The 24,494-nt window shown below is 37.6% G+C and overlaps 1 protein-coding gene and 1 pseudogene across 1 annotated transcript in view; one reads left to right on the top strand and one right to left on the bottom strand.

The window, feature by feature from the left end:
* Window positions 1-24,494, bottom strand: part of cdh2 (cadherin 2, type 1, N-cadherin (neuronal)) — an 80,984-nt gene that overhangs the window by 26,951 nt on the left and 29,539 nt on the right. The window contains exons 3-4 of the mRNA XM_088338333.1: window positions 4,891-5,102; window positions 805-972 (exon numbers count right to left, since the gene is read on the bottom strand). Of these exons, the coding sequence (XP_088194459.1) occupies window positions 805-972; window positions 4,891-5,102 (380 nt within the window). The remainder of the gene's footprint in view (window positions 1-804; window positions 973-4,890; window positions 5,103-24,494) is intronic.
* Window positions 21,579-21,694, top strand: LOC148374590 (U2 spliceosomal RNA; annotated as a pseudogene).

Consider the following 24,494-nt stretch of genomic DNA (forward strand, 5'->3'; position numbering starts at 1 on the left):
GCAGTTATTTCTGCATCGTCGGACATCAAAGTTAATGATATTTTTTTTAATTTAAGGAAGTGTGTAGGACTATAACCACCATATGTTAATAATACCCTGTAACTTGTGTGTCTTATCGACAAGTTATTTCAAACGTCGGAAAAAATATTGATTTATGTGTGCTTGGTATTGATATTCTCGACAAGGATATCTTTTCACTTCGCATGTGTAAATTGAGATTATTTTCACCTACCCGCTGGTCAAACACTGAGCAGTTCATTTTTTCCTTACCATACTATCTGCAAAGCTCTGAAATATCATAATTTACTGTGATACATTAATATTATCCATAGTTTATAAACCATGCATTGGACTTGATATTGAATGGAGCTTGAAATACTAAAAAGTATCTTCTTAACTGTCCTGAGAAGTGCTTGTACTTTGTTAGCCACCCACAAGTCCCAACAGAAAACTGTTGTCAATAAAAGACAGCTGAATGTGTCCTTGAGGCATGATAAAAGAAGTCAAATATCTGAGGAAATACTTTGCTGGTAAGCACTTTAGCGTTCTATCCCACCTTCATATGATGGCAGGTTGCACAGTGTGGTCCTTATAAAAAAATAACGCAGGGTTTGAAGGTGACCTTCAACAAAGAGCTGTAAATAGGAAACATTTTCTTCACGTCTTATGATTGTAACTTTCTGAGTGAAAGCTCTAGGCTATACGGGAGCTACAAGGTTGTCATTTCTAGAAAAAAATACTTTTGACTTGAAATATGAGTGGAATATTATTGGACGTGTGTGTGTGTGGCATGAGGGGGCTTACCCGGACAAGCTCTTGTGGGAATGGACCCCGTGAGTTCTCTGGGACATTGATTGGGGGAATGACCCAGTCTCTCTTCATGCGTTTCAGCTGGCTGTCAGCGTTCCGTGATGGAAATGCTATTTCCTTCAAATTATTGGATATGGCTGGATCAGAAGCAGGTTTTATGAACTGTGGGGGGGGAAAAGTATTTCTGTGTCAACACATACAGGACACGATATAAATGGAATATATAACATGAATGGGTTTCATGTGCAGGTCATGAATTAAGTGTGTTTTGTTAAGTTGAAGATCCATATGTGGTGGTCTTTTGACTTCAGAGTTTAATTTCTTATTAAACAATAACTACATAGGTTACTTCTAAATGTTCTTCGCATTTAGGAAAAATCAAAACAATTGGGCTAAATTCCTCAATTAGCCACGCCTTGAAACACCAGAGGAAAAAGTGCAGGTATTACTGTTAATTGGCCATTTATGCACTGAACTACTTCACCATTTAAAGAACAGCAATGTGAAGCATAGACACTGAGATTGAGTGATTTCCAGATTATGCTTACAGTAGGTCCCTCGATGGGATACTCACAGTCAGAGAGTACTTTATAACATTGAGGAAGATTAGTAGTTCAATTAATTCCCTCACAATGTAGTCAGACGCCACTTTCAACAATCCACATTACAGCAGTATTATCCTTGACATGCTCTGTGTATGCATTTAGCGCAGCAGCAGTACAGCAGCAGCGCACACGCCGTTATATGGCAAACCTCTTCACATATTCTGATAAAATGCACCTACACAGACACAGCCGGCTCCCATAATGGATCTGCCAGCCTCCCTCAGCTGTAATGAATGAGATTTGAAACAAAGGAGGATGGTACCTGCAAGCCAGACACTAAACACACAGATGGTTCAAATTGCCTATGCTGCTCCAGAGACATGAAGAAGGGACTGAGGTAGTGCCACGGAAAGTTACAATAACATTGAACACAAGGCAGGAAAGGACAACAGTAATTTTTTATATACATTCATAAATAAACCACAAGTTAAATCAAAGGATGTTTTCTTGATGTCCTATCTAACAACCATTAATGGGAAACAAACTGCATATTGTGGATTTTTTAAGCCAACATGATCTGTTCCACCACTGAACAGTAAAACAAAACCAGAGTACATGTTATAAAAGCACACAAATATTTTACCCCCGGAGAGTATGGTGGACCCAACCCCAGTGGCGCACTTACATTACTTAAGTTATCCTAACAACACACCATGCAACCACAATACTAAATTTGCACATTAGCACATTGTAATTGGTCTCTCAACATCATGTACATCTTACACACAAACATATACTGACTACTGTCGGACAAATTCCACTAATCAAGTTTGAAATTTGATTATAAGGCCTTACATGGACGCACTGGACCAAGTAAAGCAGACAAACTAAGAAGCTGTGAGCATGCTAGTAATAGTGAGTGAGAGCAGCAATTATTTGCAACCTGCATTGGGAATGATAAATGGCGTGTTGGGCTTTTTACACCCCATTGCATACAACATAACCTTTTTAAGTATCTTGACATACACAAACTGATCCATGATCCCTGGTATGCAATAAATGGGCCTAACACCAGAGTAGGAAAAACATTCCCAGACCAAGATGGATTATTTAAAATAAAATTGCTTAACACATACGTCTTTTAACTGCCACAACACTTATAGGTAGTGTAGATTGTGTACAGACTGTGTTTGATCGTCCTGTAACTGATCATTGGCCGAGCCGTTGCTGTTCTCGTTAGTCTCCAGTCCATTTAAATAGTTTTCTTCCATTTGCTTTCACGTGTATCTGTTTTTTCTACCAATTTTAAATAAACAGCCAACGTTTTTTTGCACATCATTGTAGGTTCTTTCCTGTACAATCAACTTTTTAATCCAAGAAAACCGTTCTTTGGAGCAGTGTCTTGAACAACCCATTTTCCTCAAATGCAGGTTCAAATTGTGCTGGCTTCATCATCCTTAAAAAGGCGCCACCCAATTCACATCTGATTCACACCTGCTTTTTTTTCTTCCTCAATAATGATGAACTCAGAGATTGGTTTCCACACTGCAACTTTTTTTAACACACCCCTTCGAACTACTGTATTTTACCAATTGCGTGCTTATTATAAATGCTGGGTCTTTTTTTTTTTTTTTTTCTGAGAATCTACAGCACCTACTGGTAACTTGTCTGGCATGTAACAATAAAAAAATACACTAAAAACCAGGAAGATCTAGCGAGATCCGGTCTGCAACCTCAGTGGAAATGTTTAAATCTAAGCTTAAAACTCACTTCTACTCCATAGCATATGAATAACCTACTCTTCTCGTCGGCTGAAAAATAGTCTGTGTAATATAGTGTAATAATCTGTGAAGCCCTTTGAGACTCTTCGTGATTTAGGGCTATACAAATAAAAATGACTTGACTTGACTTGACATTGCAGTGCTATTATTTTGAACAGCACTACATCTGTCTGTGAAGCCCTATACAAACACAGACATAGACACAGCATCATTACAGCTTTGGGGAATCAACATTAAATGGTGATTTACTCTTTAAGAAATCTCCCAAGTTTGTTACGATTTGTTCAGCAGATAGTGTTCTTTTAAAGGTAGTCATCGTCTAATTTAAATGAGATTATTGTTCAGTTGTTGGTGATTAAAATGTCTCTCCAATCAGAAAGACAGTGGTAACGATAGAAAATAAAAAGGTAGCTGCTGAAGTATTTAAAAGTATCATCACTCGATGCACACAATGCATGGTCTGGGGTTTGTGCGTTTAAAAAGAATGTCCGTCAGTGTCCCAGTTTCAAATAATATCCATGTTAGGAACCACATGAACTAAAATATATATTAATGCATTAAAAATATGATACCTGCAGATGCAGTTCGGTGTAAATAATGATGCTGCCAGGAGAGGGCGTGAAATCATTGCTGGCTACAACTTTAATTTACTTCGTGCCTAAAATATTTGCTTGCGGTTCTAAAGTAAAACAAATTATTTTTATGTTTAACCACAAAAACCATAACAGGTGCTATCTTTGTTCCTAAAAAACATATGTGTAGTCAATATTAGGCAAATTAGCTACATTAAGAATAAAGCCAACAATTATTGTATCGAGTCTTGTCCATTCCTTTAATTTGGTTAATGTTTCTTGTTTTGAAGAAGTATTGATAAGGTTTGAGTGCCCATTAAAACCTTTTTACCAGAAATATGATTCGATATATGGTAAATTCCATATTATTTTGAAATCACCAAAAATCTGACATATATTTTTTTTACATTGGCAATCTGGAAAACACATGAGGTATGGCTACGGTCTAACATGTAACTAAAAGAAAAGCTTGTCTGTCTGTGTCGAGTCTTTCTGAACATGATCACAAAATTCTTTGGCACTCAGGTGGAAACCCACAATCTTAGAAAGCCTTTAGAAGTTTTTCATTTCCTGACTACAAGAAGGACTGATATGACATGTGCTCTCATTCAATGTGAACCTTCTCTTATCCTCAACCAAAGACAATGTTGACATATGAGCACTTGGAACGACATAATTAATCGCAGACGAATGCTTGTGTTGTCCAGGAGAGCTCAAACACATGCTTGCTGTTTCTCATAGATAGCACAAGGGCAATAAGCTTACAATCCCTGGACACGCTATCTGAGTTTTTTTTTTAAGAGCATTCGTTGTGCATCTGCTATCGCTAGACGCTGACCGTCTTAAGTATACGTTTGAGCTCCAACTAAATGTTCACATTACGTTTAATCACCAGGCCTCCATGTTGCATCAAGGAACACCTGCTAGAATCATTATTCATCTTTGCATGTGCACTGTTGGTATCAGGCCAAATATATTTGTAGTAAAACAAGATTAATTAACCGCTATAAACAATACTGATTCTAGGGACTCCCTTTATAAACTAATAGGAAGTTAAGATGTTAAGAAAATAAGTAATAGATGAATCTTTCTGAATGTTTCAAAACAATGTTTCAGTATCAATTGTCATAGTGTTGCTTTTAAGATACCAAAAAAATAGCATAGTGGATGTCAGTAACTAACCTGCTGGTTGACTGCAGCTAATCGGACAAGGGTTATCCATTGCTGCTGGGTTGCGTCATCAATGGCCTTGACCAGCAGCAGTAACGTCTGTGATCCAGAGAACTGCATATTATTGGCAGCGTAGACCACGCCATCAGCTTCTATCCGGAAGTTCTCTGGATTGTTGGATTCAAGGCGCACCAGCCCACCTCGGCCGCAGTCGACGAAAGTCACTGCAAGAGAGATAAAGTTAAGAATCTCCAGTGGTAAAAAAAATCCTTAAAAAAGGACAAAGGCAGAGAAGATGGAAGACAGACGGCAAGACAAACACACACAGGGAAACGAAAGGTTCATGGCGATTATGTGATTCCTCCCTCATGCTCATAAATTATTCACTTAGAGCTGTGCCCCAAAGGTATCGTTCAAAACAGGTGCAGGGGAATGGCGAGTTTAAAGAGAAAATAACTAAAATTGAACTTTTAAGAGCTATTACAAAATGGGGGCAACTCAATAAGGAGCAGTTTATCTGGAATTTAGTGTCCTGATAAATACATTAAACAAAAGTAACATGTACTCAACCTCACAAGGAAAGCATCGTTGCTCTCAACGTTGAGAAAACCTTGGATAGATGAATCTTCCACAGGGACAAGTGGGGGCTTGTGATGTTTATTTCATAACAACGTACACACAGATGTACAGACACACCAAAGACAGGTGTCTCATGGGGGTTCCAGTCCAACTGAGAGCCTCAGAGGCAGGATTACAACACTGTATTACAAGTGAGTAGTGGTATAGCACAGCACGAAGGTATGGACAACCAAACACACATGCACACACAAAGTGGAATAAGTGTATTATACGCACTCTTTTATGACTACATACCGAATTTTCCAGACCGTAAGGCTCACCCTAAAGGCCCAAATTGGCCACAAATTTGCACCTGCACCTCAAATACGGACACAATTGGAAAAGCTTTACCAAATTTTTGCTATTATCGATAAAAACGATACGTTTTTTTGCTGACCACAGTTGCATAATTGTGGTAACGGGATCTAACTGGATAGCAATGGCAAGCTCACAGAATTATAACAACAGGGCATTAAGTTTCATCCCAGTATCACACTGTTTTTACTCTCTGTGCTGTGTTAGAGAAATGAAAAAAAAAAACAGAACGTGATTAAAAATCAGTATACAATTTTGCTTTACATTTTCTCAGCCTAAACTAAGCACTGTAAGTGACAAACATTTTGATATGAGTGGCCACGTGTTTATTTAAATATTTCAGGACGACAGAATTACTTCCCTCAATGCGTTTCTCTTCATTCCATTTAGAATCACATGTGCTTTATAGAGATTTTGCGAGTCTGCAATACAATGTTGTATTTTAATATGACCTGTTTAATGTCCGACAATATTCTTGCAGTCAGGCCCAATAATAACAATCTATTTGGTACTGTGACTAAAAATAGTATGATAATGAGATACAACCTAATGTCTTTTAATGTGTCGTCTATATCCCTAGTGATCTAGTGGATAGGATCTGGCGTGCTCCCCCCACCACGACCCGGGTTCGATTCTTGTTGCATGCAAAATTACGCAATTTTGTTAGGTCATATATTTTGACTGATCGATCAATGCTTATTTTTGTATTTATTGTACAACCCGCGCCACAAACTGTAGTTTTAGTTAATGTCCGGTTCACCTTGCATATGGGAAAAATATCACAAAACATACATTTTTGGGGGGATTGCGATATAGTTTGGTGCATCTTTAATGCGGAAAATACAAAAATGTTGTTGTCTTGGGCCATTTCCCTGCCAGCAAGCTTCATTTTTAATGTACACCAAAAGCACAAATGTAAAGTGTTTGGTTTGTGTAAAAGCCCTAGTATTGCTTTGAATTATTAAAGCCGTGGGCATTATTTAACAAAAGGCTGCAAAAGGGGCACTTCATCTTCCTTTCTGCCGCTACTTTGGGGGCCTAATACTCTCTCATCGGATCATCATTTTCACTTGGATGAAGAGGAATATGTAGTTGATCAATGTGGAACCATAATTTCAACCAAGCCTTATAATTGAATAGCAGGTACATCTGTAAAGAATGTGTTGCTGTGATAGTCTACACTTCCACATTCTGCCATAACATCAGGCCAGAGTATCAAATACTTTAAACATACCAATGTCAATGTACAAACTAGTGTTAATTAGGGGAAAAACAGTTCATTGGTGTTAGCTATGAAACTTCACATTACTATAATGACATCTTAGAATTCATTCTAAACATGGGATCTTTACCACATTTGTTATAACTCTGATACTACTTCTAAAAGGATAAAATTGATGGTCTGATTTTGTTGACAATTTGTTGCGTTGTCTGTAATATTTTTATATAAGAGATACATAGGGGCAGAAACATAAAATTAAGATATATTTTGTTCTTAAAGATCATGTTCAAGCTTCAGTAAAATAAATGTGAAATTAAAATATTAAGTAGTGACTTCCAGCAATGTGTAACCCCCCAAAGGTTTTCATTTCTTTTGAGCTTAGGCGAACTCCTAAACATTGTAACCCGGAGATGACAACATCTTAGTGAGGCTCCACATTCCACAGCCACTTGACAAATTTTCAGCAAGCGCAACCACCTTCGTCGATAATAAACGGGAATCTCCCATGTGTACATTTATTCAATAAAGTTGAAAAAAATACTGTGTTGGCGTGGCAAAGGCAATATATGTAGTATCTGGAGGCATTGGCACCCGCACAGAATGGCAAAAAGAAATTGTGGCGGCCACGCCCTATCAGCCATGTCGTCATGGGTACAATGATAAAGGCTTCAGTGCGGAAAGAAATGCCGATGCAGCAGGGTGGGAATGGGGTCTAGGGGTTAAAAAAAGGGAGGGGGCGGATGGGACAAACGGGCTTGTCAGCAGAATGGCCCGTCCAACAAACGCCTTGCGCTGGGGCCTGGTATTACCTCCGACTGAATGATCCTATTCAATGTTTGCAATGCCCCCCCTCCCCCTCCCATCACTGACAGGCTACACAAAAACCCTGGCTAGCCCAAAGTGCCATAGTGCCTCACTATTGTTTTCTCTATCACGAGAAAATGTGCACTCAGATGCACACAAATGGTTGGCAAGTGATAAGTAGAGTTTCATTTTATTTTCTAAAATGAAAAAGTGGATTGTGACTTCACATAACACATTTACAAATCTTTTTTTTGTGGGGGGGAGTATTTTGCAGTACCTTGCAGTCTCCAAGTTGAGGTCTGCTTTAATTGTACAGGCACTCTCTAATACGCTAAAAATGTGACAAGCTAAAGATATTTCACGGTGGGTAACCCATCATTTGCATCCTGGAAGTGAGGTCACCAATTGGTAAGAATTGCCAATAGACAAATAGTTTGAAGAACAATAACCCAAATAATACAAGACCATAACACAACTTAACCAAATGGCATAGTTTCACCGACCAAACACACATTTCTACTGATTTCAGAGGAATTTGAGTCCGTAGACAATTAAAATAAGAGTAGCGGATCTCAGTGAATGTGCAGCACAAAATGATTTTATCTAGTCACTTAAAAACAATGTAATCTGCAATTTTTGTAGCAGCGTTCAACGTTGTATGACAGATTTGCCGCTTTGCACATATGTAAATCGTATTAATTTCTTTTTTTTTTTTTTTTTAATTCAAGGTCTCACATGTGAACTCCACAATGCTTATCAGCAGGCTTGTTCACTTTTGTGCCAACTCAAAAATCTGCTTTTTTTAAACAGGACAACTCAATTACTTCATTATTATTTTATTACAACGTAAACACAGATGTACGGACACACCAAAGACAGGTGTCTCATGGGGGTTCCAGTCCATATCGATAAATCCTTTACATATAATTTTTTGACTGATATGGGTTAAGTTCTCCACCTATATGATATAGTTCGGGTATTTTACTTGAAATGATTGAACAATTAAAAAACATACAAACACAAACGTCAAAACTGGAAATGTTAGTAAATGAAATAATTTTCAGACCAATATTTATCCAAGCAACTGCTGTGAAAAAGATCTTGTATAAGGACATTTAGCTTTTTGTCAGACCTAAGTCATTCAGGGTCTTCTATTAATGTACTTCAAACAAGGAAAGCATTCCTCGCATTTAAAGCTGGTTGGAACATATGTTATGGATTCAGTTGAAAAGATTACGTTAGATATTTATGGTCATTTCACTAATTCATAAAAAGGAATATAACTTGTTTTTGTGGTTTTCTTAAAAATCAGTTTTCACATTATATATAAGGATGCTTGTCAAGAATACATTATGGAGATGTGCCATAAAAAGTAATCATAAAAAGTTAATCTTTCTCTTATCTTAAGCATTCAAATTCAGTCATAAGCTTCATAGCAGACAGAGTAACTAACATAGATTTGAACGCTTCATTGACCCAGAACTGACCCTAAGGTGTCACTTGGTTGTAAATTAAATTAAATAAATTCCCTGTTGCAATTGTTGAGAGTTCTGAATATATAGAATGAGTGCAAAGGATGACCAGAAAAAATCCTTTGGTAATCTGATCTCACATAATGTACTAAGTACCAATGCTAATCAAAAGATAGTTTAACAAAACTCTCCACTGTGAGCTTCTTAGAGTGACAGCTAGTGTTAGCCTCTTATTTCCCAGGCAAATCCAGTTTATCTGGAGTAAAAGAAAATATAAATTGACACTTTTTTGAACGTCAAAAAAAAAAAAGTGTGAAGGTGGCCATTTAGGAAAATAAAATGCTTTTGATCTACAATAAAATGTGATCTTTGTCAGTATTATTTAATCACAAGGGTTCAAAGTTAAAAAGGTTTGGCTAAATTTTTCAGTATATAACCGGGAATAGCTAGGCTAATTTAGTTGTACAGGGTAATTAAGCAATCGTCTTGATACTTCACCGAGGAATTGTTACTGGAATGTTACACAGGCCCTTAGCGAAGCTATCTCAAAACACATTAGTGTAACAGCTACAAACATGATAACAGTGCTTCTCAATTATTTTATGTGGGGCCCCCAAAGAAGACGAAAACATTTTGACCCTCACACCCCCCAACATTCTCCCCTACTCCCAACGCGCAACTGAATACTATACTTAATCTATAAAAGTGCAAACCTATGCATAACATTGTATCTTTATTAAGTTATAAGAGAATAGAAAATAAATATAGAGCAACTTACAACAAATTATTTCTTCATACAAAAGAAAATTAAATCCTTAAACTGTAATTATTTTTGACAAACAATGATCTCACCAACATAAACTGAAGAGTGCAATATCAAATTAAACCTAATTTATACGTATAGTAACCGTGTCATTGGCGAGAGGGATAGTTTTATTTTAGCAGAACTTGTCTCATCCAGCATTACAGAGAACATGTTTAAAGCTGCAGGAAATATCAGCTCCTCTCCTATTGCGTTTTTGCACTGACATACCCCATCCAACTGCTCCCCTTCCTAAGCAAAGATAAACCTTAAAAACCCAACGTGGCACCCATGTATTCACAGCAAGGCAGAGACTAAAAACAATATTATTTTTGTATTCAATTTTATTTGATCTACAAAATAAACAACAAACAATTATTTTAACATCTTTTTTATTTTTTTCCCTACTTGCAAATTTAGTTTTGCTTATTATACATAGCTGGGCCACGATACGCACAAAAAATAAATGCTTGATCGAGGAACATTTACTAGTGTACCGCAACAATATTAGCAATCTTCCATGATGTTGTCGTCTGCTACCAGTGAACGACATGATCCGGGTAAGAGCAGAAGTGGAAGGATACTTTTTGTCTTTCTCTTTATCGCTTTTGTTAACTTTTCTTTTCTCTCGGCCCATCTTTTCATCCATTTAAAAAAAAAAATCCATGGTATCAACTGAAAATCCCCCAAACATTGTGTCCACACCTGTTGTGTTCGAAGCACCTAAGCTCAGAGCAAACGAAAACAATGCTCATGTGCATTTTGTTTATGAGAGTGCAACTGCCCTTTAGCATTGTAAAAGTGCAACTGCATTAGGTTCTGAAAAAACAAAAAAACAAAAAACATGTTCCCCGAGGTGACACGTGCCCCCCTTCACGGATTCAGTCAGATTCCTTCATATATCCAAGATTCTGTGTTCAATCGGATTATTTCTTTCATGTACTCTGATCTCAAATTTTAGATGACAATATCCATGTTACAGACGCCAGACTTCCATTCAGTTTTCTTTAGCAAGCATTGATAGACATGTTGAAAGTTCAAGGGTGAAATGTTAGTACTGGTATTTCCATTAATGACGTAACTCATTTTAATGATCTTGTAAGAATGTTTGATTACAATTTTGGAAAGTTTCCCATTTTCATTTCCCGAATGAAGAAAAGAAGGAACAAGTACGAGTGTTCCAAACGTTTCCCCCACAGAGACAATCATATAGCATTTTTGTTTAATGAAAAAATAGATGAGGTGACTTGTGCTGCTATGTCAGCTTCTCAGTTCTTTTATTTTCAGCACGTGGGAAACTTGTTATATACCTGCTCTCTATAACCACAATAAATACGATCTGTCATGTGGCTCTCCTCATGCAATTGCTCGAGATTTATTGTCTTAAATAAAATTATGACACAACTTGACAAATCGAATAAAGGCTGTGTGCAGCAGAACCCCTGATTTAGCACTAATTGAGTTGGGATGTAAATCACTCTGGCCATATATTTCTGTTAAGTTTCTCTGCATGCAGAAGTTGAGACATCATGTTTCCATTATATTACTGACAAAATCCATGTTAGTCATTTGGGCAGCGAGTAAATTACAACACAGACAAATTCTGGCAAACAAATGGACAAGAAGTGTCAAGGAATGTCTGACAAATGTTTCTATTTGAAAAGTTATATGTAAAGGATTGACCGGTAAGGGTTTTTTACGGCCGATACGGATACTGATTATTAGTATTAAAAGAAGGCAGATATTGGAGCCGGCATTTATTTGCTGTAAAAGTTTAAAAATTGGCGCAAGACATTTTTAAAAATGCAAAATGATACAAAGAATATTTGTTAGGAATTCAAACAAAACCTTAATAAGCGCTCTAAAACCTTTTAGAGTAAATAAAATAGAATTATGACACAACTGAAATGACTAATAGATGTGGTGTTCCTCTGTAGTCTCCCATAGCCACAAAACACAAAATGTTTGATGTGTTTTACTTTGCAAAAAGGAGTCAGACTTTAACTCAATTCAAACATTTGTTTAAACTGGGAAATCCTATAAAACCAGGGTCTCATTCACAATAGTGCTCTGGTAACAGCGATCAGTGAAAAACTACGTACACTAAAGATGCTTTAAATAAGGCTACTACAGCATGCTATATAAAGCCTACTTTGTACAACTAGTTGTGGTCGTATATATTATAGTGTTTCGCGACATTGATCGCATCCAGTGTTGACGTTCGCAGGAATGTCTAAAAAAAAACTCCACATATAGACAAAAATCAGTCAAGGGTAATCTCAAAGGGGGTTGGAAAGAAAATATTGCAGTGCATGCAAATGTGAAAAATATTCGCGATTATGAAAAATATTAGCAACAGAGTTAAAATATTAACTCATGCTCCAGTCAGCAGTTTGTCGCTGTGCAGTGTTGAGAGGGCTTCCTGCTTCAGTGGCTCTTTTTGGGTTAGTATCATTAAAGACAGAAGGCAGGATAAGAGAGACACGTTTGGCACATTGTTGTGTTCAATTATCGTCCAAATAATATTCCAATATCCGTCAAATTTCCGAATACCAGTGCCCATGATCAGCCCGCCCGATAATTGGTCGACCTCTAATATATCATGGACAATCCATCGCATCCACTACACAGCATTATCTCCAGACAGAAGAGCAGTTTCAGCGACAGACTGCTGTCACTGTCTTGTACTACGGACAGACTGAAGTGATCTTTTCTTCCTCATGCCATGAGGCTCTTTAACTCTAACCGGCAGAGTAAAGGCCCACAGTAAACCACACCACCTACATTGGATATTACCGAATCTTACTGCAATATGTATTCTGTGTAGCACTATTTAGTTACTCTATATAACACGCTACAGTGGGCATTTGCACGTCACACTGGGTATTTGTATATTGCATTCTTTTGGCTTTATTATTGTACTGTTCTCAGCTCAGGGATGCTGCTGGAAATGTGAATTTCCCTTCGGGGATGAATAAAGTATCTATCTATATATATATATATATATATATATATATATATATATATATATATATATATATATATATATTTTTTTATTTTTTATTTTGGTTTGAGGATTCCCATCTGTTGTCCTACACGGGAACCAAATTAAACAGGAACCTTTAGAGAGTTCCATAAAGAAAACAATTACCGTATTTTCCGCACTATATGGCGCACCGTGTTATAAGGCGCACCTTCAATGAATGATATATTTTAAAACTTTTGCCATACATAAGACGCACCCCATTATAAGGCGCTATAAGTGCATGCTGGTTTAAGATCAGGTAATTGTGCAATTTTGTAATTGTAATCCTGTGCAGTCCTTCGAGACATTTTTGTGATTAAGGGCTATTTACGGTAAATAAATGTGACTTGACTACAGTAGAGAATGTAGTTACGTTATGCAACCTCTAGATGTTGCCACGCTAAAGGGAATGTCAACAAAACATTCAAAAAGGTCAAACTTTATTGTTAACAAACAAGCTTTCCACAACTCCATTCACTCCCAAAATAAATAAACAGCTGTTTTATTATTTTCTCTGAGGTAAAGCATTTTCGTGACACATCTTTAACATCTTTGAACAACATCAAGGCATATCGTTTTACTTTTCCTCCATTTAGTCAACACGCAAAAAAAAAACGTCTGATACTGTTATTTTAAATGAAACGTTAGTGCAATCGCAATAAAGTGACACTCGTAATGTGCAAAAACAACAAGTGCAAAACAATAACAATAAAGCAATAACATAATAACTGTAAAATGTAAAACGTAAACACACAAAAGAAAAACAAAGATCACTCTATAAGCTCCTCATCGACGAATCCCTCAAATTCTTCTTCTGCAGTGTTCGAATTGACCATCTCAGTGAATGGGCCATCCAACACGTCCGGCTCCGTTTCATCAAGGTCGTCATTAATTGAGTCAGTGTCGCTGATGTTGTCTGGCTGTTCGGGGACAATTCCCGTCTTCTTGAAAGCTCGGACCACAGTTGAGACTGATATATCAGCCCATGCATTTACGATCCACTGACAGATGGTGGCGTATGTCGCCCGGCGCTGTCTCCCCGTCTTGGTGAACGTGTGTTCGCCTTCAAATGCACGTATGAGAGAATCGTTGTTTAATATTTCCCAGTATGCACAGCGCGAAAAATGGAGTAGGCGGCTGTTTCTCGTAGTTGCGAGACCTTGCGAATTTAATATTGAGCCATATATAAGGCGCACTGTGTCATAAGGCGCATCGTCAGCTTTTGAAAAAAATTTAGACTTTTAGGTGCGCCTTATAGTGCGGAAAATACGGTAAATTGGATATTTGATATACAGAAACGTGATCATGCAATAGTACGTTTGGTAAGACAAAATTGCCCAGAGATAGTGACCAAGGAAGAAACCGCAATTTTGATTAAATTGGCGCATCCTATATTACAACATGATTAAATTCAGACAAACTGTAAACCGCCCGCGTGATCACTCACTGTTCACTTAGTAGCACAAGAAACAGACCAATGACTATTATCATTATCACTATCATCACCATAAATGACAAGGAGACTTCAAGTCTGATGTGTTACACAAATAGTAGCACAGGAATAGTATGCTAATCTTTATGTCTCTGGGGGATGTCATACAGTAATTTGGCGTACATTAAGTGAGGTGGCATGAGACAGGAAGTATACAGTGTAGTAAAAACAAATGTGAATTATAACAATATACATATTTTGATAAGCACATTTACTGAAATGACTATTAAAGCTCAAATAAAAGGCTCCATGCATTTTTGTTAAGAGATAAAAGAGAATGTAAAGGCTAAAAAGCTATCCTGCCACATGTGTTTGTCATAAATTGATGCTGGGGATTCTGGCTTTTTTCTTCGATTTTGGATAAATCAGTGCACAAACAGGAGGCATGTGCAATTGTGCATCCTTTTGGGCGAGAAACAAAGCAGCAGACAATGGAGGATAAGGCTGGAGGCCGCTGGAAAACACTATTATTCAGTGTGATGATACCCTACCTGAGACCCTACCAGACATTGTGCATTTTCTGCACCATTTGTAAACTGAAAATGTATAGTTTGTTTTTTGGATATTAAATCATTGCATAAATTCCCTAAATTTTAGTTAAAAAAATTGAGAACACATAAAAAAGCAAATAAAATACTTACTGAGATGTTGAAAATACTCCTCATTAAAACAAAGGACTTACTCGTGTGATGCAGACCCAATTGTTTTTTCTTTATAATTCACATGCACTATGCCAAACATTTGGAAATACTGGGTAATCTTCCTCTAAAAGCCCATAATGATAAAAAAAAAGAATAAATTACCCAAGGTTACACAGAAGTGCTGCATGATTTTGGGGGAAACCCTGATTACAATTGTTCAGACCTGCATTGCAATCCGGTGCAATTCTAAATTTTCAAAGAAAAGGCATTTTCTGTGCTAATTTTCTCTTTTGTGAGAATTTAATCATAGTTACATGCAAACTTGATTTAAGAGGACATCATTACTTACTGAGAGTACACTACTGTGACAAAATAGTTAGAGATCTACAAGTAAAAACAGAATAGAAGTTTAGCAAATGGTCATTATAGTCTTCACACAAAAGTAAAACAAATTTGGAGGGCTTCTTCTTTCAGAAGAAGAAAGCAATTTAGAGAGTGGCTGTCTCGCTGCACGCTAGCTTAGGGAAACCGCGACTTTGCCTTGACTTTATAGGCTAGTGTCATCAAAACTTTCCTCTGGTTTGACGCCACCGTTAAAACCCGAACTAGGACAATTTCGGTTAGCCAAACACTCCACTCACTAACATGGAACTATAAATCCTTGAAAAAAAACAGTGTCAACGACGTCACATCGCAATATTGATTATAATTCGGTTAATAGTGCAACCCGAATACACATGCCGAGCTCCTAGTGAAAGACAATGGTGGGATGCGCGCAAAATAGTAAAAATAATATATATTTACGCAAGACAAAGAAGTCTCTTCAAAGCAACAGACTAGGACAGCTGCCAATGCAGCTGATGTTTGTGTGTGTGCATTTGCACATTTGTAACAAGAGTCAATTTTCCCACAATGGACAGATTCTTGAAAAAGAAAGAATAACAAAAAGGTAGAAATAAAATAAATTAAAAATAAAGAAGGGCAAAACTAGTAATGGTCTAAAAGATTTCAATGCATTTTACGCGGATTGTTGTGTGCGACCTGAATTTAACTGACAAAGCGGATGGAAAGCATACATTTGTGCATGTGAAAATATCATCGTGTAACATCAGATGTTCTACGTAGAAGTGTGAAGATGCCGTTAAAATATAGTCACTAATCTAAATTATCCTGGTTGACCTCTCCCCGTCAACTATTCAGAAAAAATGAACACAGTGCTGTAGAAAACGGGTCCATGTAAGTGTTTGCCTCTCAAGGATAAATGCATCATGGTTTCTAATGGATGGTAAAGTTGTCTGCCAACTATAGACAAAAAAATCCATTAAAAATGTATTTTAAATGCAGCGAGTTGAACTCACCTGGATGCCCCAACTGTTGCCATGGAACACATACTCCAGTGCGGTAAGAATTTTCCGACTTTTGCTTTGTGAATCATCCCTTACTTTCTCTGGATGTTTTATTCTTTTAATATTATCCAATGGTCACATATCTATTGGCAGAAGCACGATTGACCATGTCGACAAAAGCAAGAGTAAAATTGATCCATCGAGACATGTTTTTGTATACTTTTTAATGAAGCAGTTGTGCTTTGCAGATAACAAAAGATACATCTATTAGGACTGTTACTTGTATATGCATGAATGCATTTTTTTACCTGCTCTGAAAAAATTTAGCACCACCCCAACATGCCAAATTGAAACACTGTAGCTTTTAGTTTTATATACATAGTGCACACAGGATTACACTGCATAGGCATTTCAATTAACTGTACTACTTATGTAGGGTGTGTGATGTTTGATTCTAGTCGTTAATCACAATTGAACTTAAAAAACACATTTTGCTAAAGATTTTGAAACAGAAATAACCAGGGCTGTGTCAGATGAAATTGGTGCATGCTACCTGTAGTAAATGTAAATGGGTGCATTTGCCATACGCACTGATCAAAATGAATATATTCACTACAAGCCTTTTTAAGTGGCCGCTCCTATCTTTGACTCTTTCACTGGGTATGACGTGTAATCGTTTGTGTCTTTTTCGCTCATTCTCTATTACTCTGTGTGAGGCGTGTCATTGCCATTCCTGCAAATTGATTAATTGGTGCACGTTACTTTCTTTTTCTCCTGAATGTCCGTCTGATACTTGCGATTTCATTGCATTAGCGCCCCCATTTTCTACAGTGTTCAGGTAGAGTAATTACTGTTCAAATATATTGACTTTTACATTTTAAACATTTTTCTTATTTAGTGTGGCAAACATTATATCGTGACAAATATTGTTATTGTTTTGTCTCTCAGGCCTACATGTGGCGATGGCGCTTCATTGGACAACGCCATACAAACTAATCCCAGCTGCCATTGATCACAAGGGAAAAAGAAAACCAATTGTAAAGCAAAGCCACCAGAGAGCAGTGTCGGCGTCATTCTTAAGCAGACTTGTTGAGAAACGTAGCAATTATTTCAAGTATTTACAAGCACTTCACCCAAATTTCAAGCACTTTTCAATCCTTGAAATCACATCTTTAAAATGTAAGCATTTTCAAAGATTTCAAGCACCCTTACGAACCCAACAAACGTAAAGAACACAGCCTGTAACATCCCAGCCACAAGCCAAAGTGTGTAACATATTCAAAGCAAGGTATGTATCGAATGTGAGGCTTTGTCTGAGAAGACAACACTTGGTGTTAAAATAATAATGTGGTCTCTAAGGTGCAACCCATGATTTAGGGGTCACTGCTTGAAATCCAAATATGAACACGATCATGGCATATTATACGCAACTTAACCACCATCAGCGCACATAGGTTTACTGGCATAAACTTAACGTCAGGTGCGAGCAATTAGTCCCGGCATGAGTTCGACACAAGGAACATCCCTTCTGCATGTATTATTAGTGTCAAAGAAGTATGGCAGTGTGACTGGACTCTTAAGCCCATGCAATCAGCTCAACCGAATGGGTGAAGTGGAATACATGCAGCTGTGCTTTATTAAAGATACAATGGGCCACAGATTAGGGGCGATGGAGAGAGGGCGGAAGTGAAAAGAGATTCAAGAAGGGGGAGGAAGGAATTGGGGTGGAGGTATCTGCGTGGGGGGTGGAATTGACTCCAAATACATCTGTCCTCAGTTTGTCTCTAACATAACAATGAACCACAAGCATGACCATGAACAAATCTGTCTTTGCTTTGAAATGGCTGCGCGTGGAAATGTTTCCAGACCTTAGGGATTAATGTGAAGATTAATGGAATGTTGTGTCACCTTGCAATGCAAGTCATCAATTTGGACGTCACAAACTTTCAACGAGAAAAATTACAAGGTGCCCGAGTGACTGCACAAACATATGAAAGGTGGCCTTTCCTACAGTTGTGAAGTGGAATTGATTTACAAACAACTGTGGTGGTTAAGAATTAACAGCATTAAGATGCATTTTTTAACTGATGTGCTAACATGAAAGAGAAGTCAAACCCCTAAATAGGATAGACAGCAACAGGACTTGCAGCAATATAGCACAATGTTGGACTGGAAATTATAGTATGTGAAATATACTGCTTGAAAGGTAGGAAAGGGTAACGTTTCAATACTGCTGTAAAATACCTACAAATAAGCGTGATGCTCATCTACTGTTAACATTGCCTGCAGCTCACATAGGTTGAAATGAAAACGGGTATTTTCAAGCTGGTAAACAGGCTGCATGGCTTCTTTTACTTTTCAGACCATTGTTATTTACTTTCTGGGAGGCTAATTGCAGTGTCACAGCAAAAAAATTTTGATACCTTGCTGAGTGTAACCCTAATCAAGCCGCTGAGTGCAGTGCAAGATATGAGAGACAGAGGAGAAATGGGGTTCTCGACTAGGTCAGTCCTCTCCTATCATTCTGCTTCAGTGGAGGCTCTGAGGGAAACACACATTTGTGTGAGTTCACAGTGTTTAACAGAGGCAAGACTCACCAGAAGGACAGTGTACAGTACCTCCATTAGAGTTTACTAGAAAGCCATTCCATAGTCGTTTTCCACGTCTTATGCCTTAAATATGATTACATTTCAAACTGTTTCCGCATAATCCGTCACAAACTCCTGATACATCTTTCTATTGGTCTTAAATTATTTCTTCCACAGCCAAACTAATTTCCGACTATTCCGAATTAATCCCTGACTAAGACATTGGATAGCAGATGGTGGAAGATGTTTCTTTGTTGCAGATGCTTCAAACATAACAGGAAATGCTCAACCACTTGAAAGTGAAAAAACAGAATAGTTATGATGCATATGAAAAGGATTTCTAATTACAAAAATAATCGTCAGAAAAGGAAAGATTTATAGTTGGCCAGCACATTAAACAGCCACTTTTGTTTGTTGGAATTTTTTATGGTAACTAAATCTTTCCAGGTGGTCCGATTTATGATTCAAACTTTCTCTTACCAGAATTGAGGCTTTTCATTTAACCTTTTCATTTAATATAAAGTCCAGAAAAGACTGTATTTGTCAATCGAATGCTAATTGCTGATTGATATCCTTATTTGACCACTACATTGATTCAAGACTTAAGTTGGTAGAGGAGGTTCTATTCATAAGGACAAAATTGTGCAAAAAATCTTGGGCGCAATAGGATCTTGGAGTATTACATTTGGTTTGTTCATAATCTCTGGCACTATGCAGAATCAATTAAGTGCTGGATGCCTAACACTGCATGTTTGTTAAACCATAAGCATACCCTCATAAAAAAGTACAAGCAATTTTTACCAAGCAAAAACCCTTTACATTGCTTGATCATTTCTGCTCAAGAGACGACCAGTATGTTTGTCCTTATCTACATTGCAAAATGATGAAAAACAACTTGTGACATAGATCATTTTGGCTTCAAGCAAGCAATATTTTTGTATGGAATTAGGCTAATCATAAGGGCTAATTTATGTGCTAAATTACAAGAGTTTTAGTAGTTTTAACATTAAAGTACTACAATTGTGATCATCACTAAGATTGACAGAAATATAATTGGCTGTTCATGAGTAATGGATTGCTCCTTCAAGAAGTGGATTCTCTGGGTATATGTCGTATAGAGATCTTTTGGTGTAACCAAAGATTCTAATTCTGGGGCTGTAACATTTTATTGCTAATTGTTTGTCGCCATTGCAATATGGGTAATTGGTATTCATATTTATAAATACAATGATCTAACTTTGGATGAATGGACAGGTAAAATAGCATTAGTATGGTGTGCAAAGGTTGTCTTTCAGAAAAGAATAAATGTTCACCGAGAAAATGAGCTTGCCCAGCTAGATATAGATTCATACAACGCTATAACCTTTTATTTGGTGTAATTTCTTTAGGAGGTCAGGGCATAACACATCTGCTATTATGTAATAGCATCTACAAAGACAACACTATCCAGATAAGGGACATGAACACTTCAGTTGCACAGCCTTTATAACCCACATTACATCAATTCAATAATCTGCAGCCCTGAATCGTTGTTGATGGGAAGCCGTAAAAACAAACTTTAATATCCCAGTATGTTGGGTGTACTAATGATCACTGCTCAGGGCAGGTGGCCTGTAACTCACTATCCATTGCCAGCTCAGGGCCAGTTTGGAGTATCATTCTGTAAACCTTATATGTGATCATGTGACCATAAAGAACATTCATACAATGTCAGCATTGAACGCACACATCAGACGATTTTATTTTTAGGGCAAGCATGGTCAGCCACTTTAAACAAACTTTCAAACACAGCATGTCATTGCAGGGCAAATAATTAGTTGGAAGAGTTCATGCTTTGGTGAGCTCAACAAGATCAGCTAAAAGACAGCATGAAGGCTTTGAAATCGCAAGACTAGACTATCTCTCAGCCAGCTGTGTCTGTTGAGGCCGCACAACCCTTTCAAGTCCCAACAACATATGGTTTGAGTCACATACATTCAGAATTCAGACTTTTACTGAGCTTTACAAAAGAAAGGTGTTGGTTTTATTAAAACACATAATAATATGTGCATTGATTTGTCTTGTACAGATACTAACACATATAAAATAATTTGTTTTTAAATAAATTGTAAATCAACCCATGTTTGACCACAAAGAAGCACAAAAAATGAAGTCCTTCTCTTCTAAAATGTAAAAATATTTATATACATAGCCACTAATGTCTGCACAAGTAACCATTGTGGTTTACAAGACATCACAGTATTAGTAATAAGCAGCTCAAACACGATGAGCATGCCCCCACCACCTGCTGCCTTAGTAGAGACGCACATGAACGCTCAGTGGCTATCCGGTGTTATCTAGCTTGACCGATGCTAAGTCCTTAGCTTGGCCTTTCCTTAGCTTGGCCTTTTGGCCTTTGATTTTTGCATTCCGGAGATGGAATAAGAGCTTGCTCTGTCCACTTCACGCATCGGCCCGGTATTGCAGTACCTCCGGGAACGGTGCATTTGCAATGATCGCAGCAAGGCTATAGGGCTAGGACCTTAGCTTAGCCTTTTGGCTGAGAGTAAGTGTCCCGGCTCCTAGGCTTTGTAGCGTATTAAGAACTGACCGATAACGGATAATGGATAATGAATAACGAAGATAGATCAATAACCCTTAAAAACCCCAAAAACCCCATACTAAAGAGTAATTTTAATAATACGTCCTAATGAATCACTAGACTCTCGAGGCGTTTTACAAGCTCAAAACAAAATGTGAGTTATCTATCATTAATTGTAACAAATCCTGAATAACAATATACACATTCACTAAGAGTGGAAAATGAAAAAGGTTAAACCAGCAGTTAGTCCTATCTATTTCTATATCTTTAGAATGAAATTTGATGTTTAATTTTTCCTGAAATTGTCAACTGATACACGCCGATACAGTCTGGGAAAGGGCGTTGTCGATGAACCTCATCCCACTGCTCAGTCTTATATTACACATCCCCCATCCTTTGTGCACAGGCACAATAACGTTGTTCAGAGGGGTGGGGTGAGATCTGGTTACCTTACCAACCACTACTACCATAACAACATATGGAAGGAAGCACCATTACATGACAACAAATTTGCCTTTTTTGTGTTACTACCTACGCTGTCTAAATGGATTATGACAATTCCTATGATTGGAGCCGTTGATAAAAGCACTCAAACATGTTTTAAGACCAATATCAACATACTTATTCAAAGTAAACTAAGTGCATTTCTGTGGAAATAACAGAATCATTCTCCTTGTTTTCTGCACACATTTACATAATGTAGGCGTTCAGGGGTCAAAGAGCATCCCCATCACAAATCCCTTTGAGCGAGGTCTCACATTAGGCATGAGCTGGCTGCTTTTAGCCTTGCGGCAAAGTGGAGGGAGCCAGCTCCCTTGCTGCTCGTTTTCTCACTATGCCTGTAGCCACACCTCTACTATCAGCACTGAATTTGAAAGCAAGACTCCTGCAACCTGAAGCAGTAGAACGCCTATCAGTTTTCAAACCACAGACAGGGGAGTTGCAAAAGGTGCAGAACGAGCTAAAAACAGAGTGGGGTTGGGCAAGTGGACAAGGGGCTCTGAAAGAATCTGCTTCATTGTATCCTGGTCCGAGAGAGGGGGATGGAAGCGGAGAGACTTCTTTTTTTCAGCTTTCACGTTAAAAGAACCATCCATCAGGAATTGTAGCCTTTGCAAATTGGCAAAACCTAGACACTTAACCAGTGTGCAGGCCACAACTACTAAACAAAGCAAGTGTAAATATGATTTGCCTTGTCTCTCTGTATACACAGCACACAAACAAGCTTTCAGCGTCCCATTGATAGGCGTGGATTAAATTTAAGAAAATGTAGAAGTAAAATAGAATGTAATACTAAACAGGAGCAAACACTTGGGCATACAAAGTGTATCAGTTAACATAATGCTGATTTGGCTGTTTTGACCGACGCTGTTTTGTCATGGACAAAGTCGACCCAAAAAAATAAATAAGTAAAAATAAAAAAAAACACCAGAGTTATAACAAACACAATGCAAAAACTCAAATATTTGTTTCACACAATACATCATGCTTCGTACACATTACTTGGCACAACATTTAGCCATGACGAAAAACGTTTGTCTGACAGCCTGTTCTCATTAAATGTACACTTTCCCATAGTCCAAAGTAAATGTCTCTGTCCGAAGTTACTTTGGGTATTGTGGGTAGACCTAAGACAAGCGTCTGCTCAGAAAGGGCCGAATGAAGCCACATCACTATTTTGATAGTACCGTTATTGTGGTCACACCATGTTGCCACCAAAAGTAAAAAGGTGAATTATTAAAAAAAGACAATTGATAAAGGTGACTACATATTTTTAGTTAAAACTAATATCAATCTTATTTTTACATGTTCACATTGTTAAGACAAAAGTAGTATTTATGACATTTCAATGCCAATTGAGGCCTTTTTTTTTTTAAAATAAAAAACTCAATGCCTTTTAAGACTTTTTAGCAGCTAAAAGGCCATGTAATGCCAGTACACACTAGGTTACATTCTGGGCTCGAGAAGGGAAAGGCACAGAAAGGATAATGTGACAGCTGCAGCAACCCGGGATACTGGGAAGACCTGGAACCACAAACATTTGTCTTTCTGGATCGCTGGAATCCACATTAGGAGGTCATCAGCATTGCAGGATCCTGGAGATGTGCTCCCATAGCAGCTGTGCATCAGGTTTTATTGCCAAAACACTAAGACAAGATGGGATGCCCAGAGAGAGTAGTATTCCGACATGCACTTTTACAGTGAAGAATAGAGTACAGTACAGTGATTGCACCATTATCCAACAAAATATTCACTAATTATTAAAAATGTACCAGTTAATTCAGATTTAAATAAGTCAAAGGAGGTGCATCATAAACTAAAAGCAATGGTAACATTGCCAATATTGCGTGATCTTTCAATTAATGTAATAATGTCTGAAATTTTACTTCCAAAGTTCCCTTTCAATCTAGCAAGGCTGTTATGCTCAGACCAATCGCATTGTCTTTTCAAACTAATACGACAGGGAGTGACACCAGTGGGGTGCATTTAAACATGGTTGGAAAAGCTAGTGCCATGAGCTATGACAACAGATTATTCTTATGGAATTCAATTTCTTTTTTATGGCTATGAATCTGTGGGCAAATTGTGTTGATATTCTGCTGAGAACATTAAAGCACAATCAAATGGTTCTTCTTTTGCGGCAAACATGACACCATGATGAGGGACAGTGTCCAACTCATGCTCCTTCTTACTTAAGAAAAAACAATGC

Source organism: Urocampus carinirostris, chromosome 1 (assembly GCF_059441175.1).
Source record: "Urocampus carinirostris isolate Australia breed hairy pipefish chromosome 1, RoL_Ucar_1.0, whole genome shotgun sequence".
NCBI lineage: Eukaryota > Metazoa > Chordata > Actinopteri > Syngnathiformes > Syngnathidae > Urocampus > Urocampus carinirostris.